This window comes from Pteronotus mesoamericanus, unplaced genomic scaffold, assembly GCF_021234165.1.
Source record: "Pteronotus mesoamericanus isolate MK-2021 breed Mesoamerican mustached bat unplaced genomic scaffold, CSHL_Meso_final scaffold_99, whole genome shotgun sequence".
NCBI classification, from domain to species: Eukaryota; Metazoa; Chordata; class Mammalia; order Chiroptera; family Mormoopidae; genus Pteronotus; species Pteronotus mesoamericanus.
Window position 1 is genome coordinate 684,520 of NW_026555330.1, and position 9,856 is coordinate 694,375.

Consider the following 9,856-nt stretch of genomic DNA (forward strand, 5'->3'; position numbering starts at 1 on the left):
TCAGGAAATCCATAGTCACTCCATAACACAGGATCATATACTGAACAAGCTTATTATTTATCCAAATGGCTCTTCATTCTTTTCCCACCTTTTTTTTTTTTTTTTTTTTTTTTTTTTTTTTACTTAATTTCCCTTCATGATTGACCAGCAAATAAATGATATTCTTGTTTGGGGAAAAATCAGTGCCTTCTACTTTCCTAGTATTTCCTTGCCCCTTAGGTTATGATCAAGGTTTGCGTGTCCTGAGAAGGGTGCCCTAGCGGCTCTCCTGAACGCTGAAGCTCTGAATGTTGTTTCATGGGATGACAGTGGCTTCCAGAGTCAAGCCCTGTCTCTCCAGATCCTGGCAAAGGGATTATTTTCCTTTCTCTTGTCTCCCTCAGCGTGATCAGTGAAAAAGTCTGTGCCTGTGTCCCATGCTGAATGATTCATGGTGACTATCACATTTTGCAATGTAATATAATACTTTATATTTTAAGATTTAATTATTATCATTATTAAACATTAAATTATAATATATTTATTGTATATTATATATTATACAATAAAATTATATAGTATATAATGTATAATAAACTATATATTGTTAATATAATTATATATTAAATTATAATACGATTGAATTAATATAATATAATTTTATAATATACTTTATGAGGGATGTCCCTTAGATAAGTATTTCCTCCTGTGTAGTCACTGTGTGGGTCACTGCAGCTTTCTGATGTGTGGGTCTGATGCAGTGTTCAGGGTGACCTCAGCTGGGTTAAGGACACTAATCTACTCTTGCTTTGCACTTCAGTCTATAAATGATGACAAGCCTGCCAGTGTCGCGGGGGCAAGGATCTAACGATGTTCTGTGCTTTGCGATTCTGCTCACAGGGACAGGTTTTGTGTGCCTGTGTGCTGAGGGACACCTGGCTCTAGGTTTGCCATACCCCTAAGTAGAGCTGGGGGGAGTGAAAAATGTCTTTCACTCCCCAGTACCTCCATGTCTGCCTCCAGAAATTCTCTCCCCTCTGTGCGTTGCTTTGGGGGCAGGAGAGGAAGACCGAGTGGCCCGTGGGAGGAGTCAGGGTCCACCTCTCCTGCCCAGGGAGGGTCTCGTCCTTCCCAGACCTCGTGGGCCCAGCTCTTTTCAGCCTTGTTTCAGGCTGAGCCTCCCTGCTGTTCTCTCTCCTTGCCCACGGCACCTCCTTCCCCAAGCACCACCACAAGCCCACTGTCCCCATCCCAGTGTCCCCTTTCCTTAGCCACATCATCCTAATTACAGGAGAAGTTGAGGATGCCTCACAGTAGTGGTCCCCGGAGACTGTTTGGGGGCTCTGTTTACTCAGGGGCCATCAAGATAACCTCTATTTTGTGGTTATCAAGCTTGGTCATCACTAGAAAATGTCCTAAAAAAGCAAGGGCGTTGACTCACACCTGCAACCCTGATGAAGATGGCCGCCGCGACTGAGAGTTCACCGCATGCCCGACGATGATCTGAGTGTCTCCTGTGTGTTCATGTCACACTCCTGAAAATTACTCTCGGAGGTAGGTGTGATATTTGTCCTATTTTCCAAAAGAGAAATTGAGGCACAATGAGGTTAAGTAATCTGCTTGAGAATATGTACCTGATAAGTAATGATGTTATTCAAGGAAACAATATATCTTTCTTCAATAGACATTAGGAAAGTGAATTTAGAAAGAGGACTTATTTAAAAACTGTAAGGATATTGATCCATTGGGAAATGTTCCTGTGAAAATTTTATTTATTATTTTATTTTTTAAGTTCAAATTAAAATAATAAAGTTTATTGCTTTCATCTCTTTTTTTATTTTTTTAATTATATTCTATTGATTATGCTATTACAGTTGTTCTGATTCCCCCCCACCCCCCTCCATCCAGCACCCCCCACTCCCTCAGGCAATTCCCCTACTATTCTTCATGTCCATGGACCTTGCATATAAGTTCTTTGACTATTCTATTTCCTATACTGTACTTTACATCCTCCTGGCTATTCTGTAACTACTTATTTGTACTTCTTAATACCGTCACCTCTTCACCCATTCTCCCCCTACCCTTCCCATCTGGCAACCTTCCAGTAACTAACTTCCTTTCTCTTGCTTTTAAGAGTCTGTCCTTATCTTTAACTTTTGGCATTTTAATTATAATGTGTTTTGAAGTGGTATTCTTTGCATCCATCACAATTGGGATTCTCTGCACTTCCTGGACTTGCATGTCTCTTTCCTTCACCAAATTAGGGAAGTTTTCTTTTACTATTTTTTCAGATAGATTTCCAATTTCTTGCCCTTTCTCTTCTCCTTCTTGTACCCCTGTGAGGCAAATGTTGGACCTCTTAAAGTTGTCACGGAGGCTGTTTATACTATCCTCATTTTGGGGGGATTCTTTCTTCTGTTGTTCTGCGTGGTTGTTTATTGTTACCTTATGTTCCAAATCATTGATTTGAATCTTGGCTTCATCCATTCTACTGTTGTTTTCCCATAAATTGTTCTTTATTTCAATTAGTGTATCCTTCTCTTTTGACTGGTCCTTTTTATGTTGTTGAGGTCCTCATTAAATTCCTTGAATATCATTATAACCAGTGTTTTGAACTCTGCATCTTATAGATTGCTTGTCTCCATCTCATTTAGATTTTTTCCTGGAGTTTTGATCTTTCTTTCATTTGGGCCATGTTTCTTTGTCTCCTTATTTTGACAGCCTCCTTGTGTTTATTTCTATGTATTAGGTAGAGCTGCTATGACTCCCTGTCTTGGTATCATGGCCTTATGTAGTAGGTGCCCTCCAGGGTCCAATGAAACAGCCTCTCCTGTCACCCAAGCTGGGTACTTGAGGTGCCCCCTTTGTGTGTGCTGAGTACACCCTCCTCTTGCAGTTGAGCCTTGGTTGATGTTGGCAGGTCAATGGGAGGGATTTACCCAGGCCAGTCAGCAGATAGGGGAGCATCAGCCTCTGCCTTCCGTGAATGATCAGCTGTGCAGGGCAGAGTGGTCATACTCTGATGTGGTCTGTAGCTGTCCACTGGGGGTACTGGCCCTAGGGTTTCCTGGGTGTTCAGGCCAATGTCAGCCCCCACCTCTGTTTTCCCCAGGGCCACCCTGCCTGAGCTGTAAAGCAATGTGAGATGGCTGCTACTTGTGCTGGGCTTGGAGATTCCTGACTGAAGCCAAGCTGTGACTCTAATCTGGCTGCAGCTAGAGCTCATTGAAGCCAGCTGTTGCTTTTTTGATAGGATTTAGGAGCCAAGACCAGCCATTCTTATGGGAAAGCAGCTTGGGTGGGCCCATAAATTGGGTTGGGTAGAGCCTCTGTGGATCTCCAAGGTGGGTCACACAGTGTTAGCCAGGCTGATGGAGTCTCAGATATGGCACCAGCCTATCAGCTCTGTTGAGGGAGGGCTCAGCAAAGGGATAATGGCCTGTGCTCATCCAGATGCCAGACACTTCATTCTCTCCCTATATAACACTGGTGCCCTTCAAGCTGCCATACTGGTGCTGGAGCTCAGAGGAAGTGAGTCTGAGTAGCTGAGTCTATATGCGGGTTCCCCAAGAGGAACTGCTTGGGGCTCCAGCAGCCTCCTCCACCGACTCAATCCCCACTGGTTTTGGCAGCCAGAAGTTGTGGGGATTTTTCCTCTTGGCACTGGAACCCTGAGATGGGGGGCCTGGTGTGGGTCTGGGACTCCTCACTCCTGAGATATCCCTCCTAGATTATCCACTTGGGTGTGGGAAAAGCCTGTTTCACATTTGCAACCCTCCCACCAGTCTGGATGGATGTGGTTTCTTCAGTTCCATAGTTGTCAGACATCCATTCAACTCAATTTCTGATGTTTCTGAGTGATGGTTGTTCTATATTTTAGTTGTAATTTTGATGTGGTTGTGCAAAGAGGTGAGCTATGTCTGCCATCTTGACCAGAAGCTGAAAATTTAAAAGTGATAAAATGTTCATAATATTTACCATCTTACCTATTTTTTCTTCTACTATATTGAGAAATTAATGACAAATATAATTGCATAGCTATAAAGTGTACAATGTGGTGATGTGATATACATATACATCATGGAGTGGCTCCTAAGATGAAGATAATTAACAGATCTGTCACCTCACATAGTTAAATTGGGGCAGGGGAGGTGGTGAGAATCCGTAAGAGAACTCTCAGCAAATTTCAGGTATATTATTAACTACAGTCACCAGGTTGTACATTAGATTCTGAGAACTGTGTTACTTATAACTGAAAGTTTGTACCCTTTGACCTGCATCGACCCATTTTCCCCTTCTCTCAGCCTCTGCAACCACCATTCTGTTCTCTGTTTCTATGAGATTAGTGGGGGTTTTTTTGGTTTTGGTTTTGTTTTTACAATCTACATATAAGTAAACCACATAGAGTTTGTATTTGTCTGGCTTCTTGGCTTCTTTCAGTTAGCACAATGTCCTCCAAGCTCTTCCACGTTGTTGCAAATGGTGGGATTTTCTTTAATGGCTGAATACTATTCCATACACATACATACACACACATCACTTTCTACTTATTCATTCATACAGTGAAGGAGATTTATGTTGTTTCTGAATCTTGGTTACTGTAAATAATACCACAATGAGCATGGGAGTGCAGTATCTCTTTGAAATATAGATTTCATTTTCTTTTTATAATAATATATACCCATGAGCGGGATTGCTGGATTATATGCTAAATCTATTTTTAATTTTTGGGGGAACCGCTGTACTGTTTTTCACAGTGGCTGTACCCACTTACATTTTCACCAACAGTGTTTAAGGTATCTTTTTTCTCCACATCCTCATCAGCATTTGTTATCTCCTGTTTTGTTTTGTTTTTAATAATAACCATCTTATAACTTATGGGGTGGTGTCTCATTGTGGTTTTAATTTGGATTTCCCTTATGATGATTACTGTTGATCATCTTTTCATATGCTTACTGGCCATTTAAATGTCATCTTTGGGAAAATATTTATTGAGTTCTTTGCCCATTTTTTATTGGATTATTTGCTTTTTTGTTGTTGAGTTTATAAGTTCTTTATATATTTTGGATATTAGCCCCTACCAGATATATGGTTTGCAAATATTTTCTTCCATTTCCTAAGTTGTCTTTTCAATTTATTCTTTGCTGTGCAAAGCTTTTTAATGTGACATAGTCCCACTTGTTTATTTTAGCTTTTTGTTGCTTGTGCTTTTGATGTCTTATCCAGGAAATCGTTTCCAAGACCAATGCCAAAGATCTTTTCCCATATGTTTTCTCCTAAAAGTTTTACAGTTTCAGGATATACCAGAGGATATGTTTATTGATTTTAAAGAGAGAGGAAGAGGGGAGAGAGAGAGAAACACTGATGTGAGAGAGAAACATGGATTGAGTTGCCTCCTGTACATGCCTTGACTAGGGATGAACATGCAGCTAGGCATGTGCCCTGACTGGGAATTAACCCACAACCTTTTAGTTTACAGGATGATGCTCCAACCGAGTCACCTGGCCAGGGCAGAAAGATGCTTCTTTATCGTTTCAATAAACCCACATGAACTTGAGCTTTCTGGAGTATAGTTCTCCTTCATCGCAAACAAGTATTAACTATAAGAATCTTCAATGAACTGTGAGCACAAAAGTCAGGTCTATCCCTGCTTCAGTTCCACCCTTCTCCCTTGTGAGATGAGGAAGAGGGTACCTCTAAATTCTCCTCTGGCTTTGACATTCTATAATTCTGGTTCCTTTTCAACTACTTTGCATTTAGAAGCACATATCTTAAAGGAGCCAGTTAAACACCTTGTCTCCAGTGTCCTGGCATTCCTAGGGCTATTTCAGATAAGAGGCTCTCATGTTGCTGTAATCACAACATTGAGCCAACTCTGACCATCTGTACCATGGCCAAATGTTTGTTCATTTGACATGTACAGGGAGGAGACAGAGAGCTTGCATGTTATAAATTGTCATCTTAAAAAGAAAATAAACATAAGACTTGCAATAAAACCATAAAGTTTATTCATTTTAAGGCTGAACCCCATGAAGGATGCCTATAAAATTCTTATCTAAAACAATGTTTGGGAAATTGTTGAACAAGGACACTGTCATGTGAAGAGCTATAAAGAAGCTTTCTTGGCTAAGTATATGGGCTATATTAGAGAAGAAAATAAACACCAACAACATCTTTTCTCTGGAAAAACAACTGCTGGCTTGTTCCCCAAAACTTGTGTATTTGACTCTGCTCTTTGACTCACAGGCTCAAATTTGATGCTTCCGTCTGTGACTTGTCATTAACTCTGCATTCCTTTCTTTTAAACCTTATCAAGACCTGGGTTTCTAGATGTGATATCATTGTTTTTTGAACACCCTCATTTTTGAGGTTTACCAAGAAGGAAGGAAAAATATATTTCCCTGCCCCGTAAGCACAGGTGTAGTGACTCACCATGAGACACTTCCCTACGGTGACAACAGAGCCAGCTCTGCCCTCGTTGCTTGAATACCCTGTGCCATCTGACAGGAATTCACCTTGGTCCTAGAATTACCTACACAATTAGCCTACTTTCTAAAGCCCGGGGTGATGATGGTGTTGGAGTCCCTGGATCCCATAATCATGCTCCTGAAGTCATGTGCCATGCCTTTGGTTAGGAAAATGCCCAAATGTAGGTGGAAAACCTCTTTGGAAGTAGCAAAAGCTCTCTCTCCTCTCACACATAATTGGTGAGAATATAAGATGGTTTAACCATCTTAGGGAAAAGTTTGGTAGGTTCTTACAAAACAAAACAACTACCTATTCTATTACTCAGTAATCCCTAGGTATTTATCCAAGGAAAATTAAAACATGTCCACAAAATGACTTATAGGAGAATGTTCATAGCAGTTTTATTGTTATAGCAAAAACTGGAAAAATCCAGGTATCTATCAATAGAATGGATCAACTCTGATGTATTCATTCTATGGAATACTGAAAGAGAACAATGAAAAAGAAACAAATTACTGATACACAAAACAACATAAAAATCTCAAAAACATTGTATTAAGTGAAAGAAGTCACACATCCAAGAGTATATACTCTTTAATTCCAGTGGTAGAAGTTCTGGAATTTAAAATGAATCTATGATGGAAAAAATCAAAACAGTACTCGCCTATAGATGGGGTAGGAATTGATTGGGAAGGGGCACTGGGAACTTTCTAGGGTGATGGAGATGTTCTCTATCTTCATAGGGGTTTGGTTTACAGGTTAATAGGCATCTGTCAAAACGTTGCAAATGTACACCAGAGATGTGTGCATTGAGTTGTATGTTAATTTTACCTCAAAATAAAAAACTGCATATAAATATTGAACTTTAGTATAGTAAATGATATGTATTTGGAGGAAAGTGTACTGATGTCTTCAATTTACTTTGAAATGCATTGAAAAAACATGGATTTATAAGTGATTGGAAGATAGTAAATGTATCAATATGTGAAATAGCATAGGTAGTAAAATTCTAATGATAGACTCTAAGCGATGGGTATGTTCAGTAGGATGGACAGTAAACCCGGGCAGTGAGGAGGAGGGAGGCACGTCTCACCCACTAACTCAGCAGCCCTGAGCCTGGTCCGATAACATGGCCAGGTGCTCTGACCTCCCAGGAAACATCACGCTGACACGGGAGAAGGGCAGACCCTGAAATTCTGTATGTACCATTAGCACTGTCTGAGAGAAAGGCTTTGAAGCTATGTATTCTTCCCAAGGCCTAGAAGGGGGAAGAGACAGGGGTCCACAGTGCCCACAGTGCCCACAGAAAGAGCCCATAAAACAACTTTGGTTAATTGCCTGCCTCTGGTCACTATCTGTTTTATGAGGCAGTCCACAGTGCTTAAGGAAAAACCCACAAATAACCTTAGTTAGTTGCCCTAACTTTGATTAGCTGCTTCCTGTCACACATCTGTTTTACAACAAGATGACCAAATGTGGTCTGGAGCAAAGTGAGAGTTCAGGGAAAAAGACCCCCATACATGCCTACGTTTAGGCGGTCATGTCCCCCAGGGGAAGCTGCCACGACCTTTACCCACCGATCGGTATGTAACTCCCTCACCTCGTCCCGCCAACTCCATCAGTCCTCAGGACAAAGGGCCCGATGCCTTTGGCCGTTCCCTGTGCCCGGGCCTTTCTCCCCGACCTCAGCAAGGCCTATTCTCTTCCGTGAGAACACGTCACGTGTGAACTCTGTGTGCCCGCTCATAGACTTGCTGATCTTTAATTCTTCACTGCATCGGCAAGAAGAACAGAGTTTTTCCCATAGCAGGTATACAGGTAAAAGCATACCGCCTCTGTAAAGTCTTTCGACTCTTTTCCACATTTGAAGATGTGTGCGATAAGGAAGTGCTGCCAGTCTCTGAAGGTCCCACCGGCAGGGGAACCACCTGCACCCTGGCAGCCACACTAAGAGTTGGCCACGCTCCTGAGAACACCTCTTTCTCCCCAAGAATATTTTAAAATGTCCTTCTGAAACGAAAATCTGATATTACGTGCTTACTATGTGCCAATGGTTATGCAAAATACTCTTTCCCTCCTTGGGGCCCGCATTTATTAGAAGCTGGAAGCATAGCCGGCAGCCCTCCACCTCCTCCTAGAGGTGCGGCCCCAAGGGCTGCAAACCTGGCCTCTCCACAGCAAACAGCCAAGAGGCCCTACTTGGGCCAAAGCAAACAAATCAGACGGAAATGTTCTTATCTGGCAAGCAGAGAGAGCGCCTCCCAAGCCTGCAGGTTTCCACCCCAAGTGTAAATCCTCCCTCAGGCTTCCAGCTCCCCAGCTCCACTGAGTTGGCCCCTGGCTTCAGCTCCGGAGCTTCCTGGAGTCAGCCCGGCCCCTGGAGTCAGCCCGGCCCCTGTGCATGGCCTCGCCGGGCCCTAGGGCCAGCAGCGGCTGTGAGGTCAGAGGAGGCAGCTGGGCCTTAGTGTCCCTCCCACTGCGCCCTCCTGGGAGCCTAGCTGCAAAATGCTCCCGCTGGACCTTCTGGGAGTCTCCCCCAGGGAACTCAGTGTCCTCGGCCACCTTCTTCTTCTTGGTCACTGGCCAGTTGTGGTCCCGGTTCTGAGGCGCAGTCTGTGGGGTGATGAACTCAGGCACCGTGCTTCCTGCACTGGTCATCAGCTTGACGTTCACTCCAAGGTGGTCCCCACACTCTTGCTTCTGGAACTTGGCCAGTGCCGACTTGGGCAATGGGCCCTTGGCTGAGGTCTGCAGTTTCCCGGCCTGGGTTGCCTCTGCCTTCACCTTCCGGGCCACTCCACCAGAGCCCCGCTCGTCTGGGCCCGGCCTGGTGCAGCCTGGGGGAGCTGGGCACCCCAGAAGGTCTAGCCTTCCAAAACTCTTTGCATTCATAATATCATTCAATATGCAAAACTTTCCTATGGTAGATGTACAATTTATATCTCACTTTATTAGTAAGAAAATAGAGTATTATTGGAGCTAAGTGTCTACTGCAAGCCCTCCGCTAATACGTGGCAGAGCCTGGTGAGAATCCGAGACACTGATGCCAAAGCCCAGGCACCCACAACGACGCTCTCCTGCCTCCCTCCAAATCCATTGTTTGACTTCGAAATGCCTCAGAAATTTTCCACTCCAGTGCCATTATCTTAGAGACAATAATGAGGCCCAGAAAGGAATAGTGATTCGCCCACACATGAATTCTCTTTTCATTAAGGTCTGGGCCATTTTCTTTGGGTAGTTTTGATGCCCATACTCTGTGACCAGTTAACAGCACAAGCAATGAATACAGGGTCTGGCAGAAGTAACACCTGCTTGGGTGTGGTTGGTAGGGTGTAATAATATGGGTGTAATAATATATAGTTTTAATTTGAATGTTTCACCTAAAATGTCACATGGTGTGCTTGAGTGG

The 9,856-nt window shown here is 43.0% G+C and overlaps 1 protein-coding gene across 1 annotated transcript; it reads right to left on the reverse strand.

The window, feature by feature from the left end:
• Positions 1-8,790: 8,790 nt before the first annotated feature.
• LOC129063718 (active regulator of SIRT1-like) lies at positions 8,791-9,339 on the reverse strand. Its single transcript, XM_054564785.1, has one exon. The coding sequence runs from the start codon at positions 9,337-9,339 to the stop codon at positions 8,791-8,793; it is 549 nt and encodes a 182-aa protein (XP_054420760.1).
• Positions 9,340-9,856: the final 517 nt, after the last annotated feature.

What these genes read in the sequence shown, in the direction of transcription:
- LOC129063718 (XM_054564785.1), bottom strand. Translation starts at nt 9,339, where the DNA reads ATGAATGCAAAGAGTTTTGGAAGGCTAGACCTTCTGGGGTGCCCAGCT.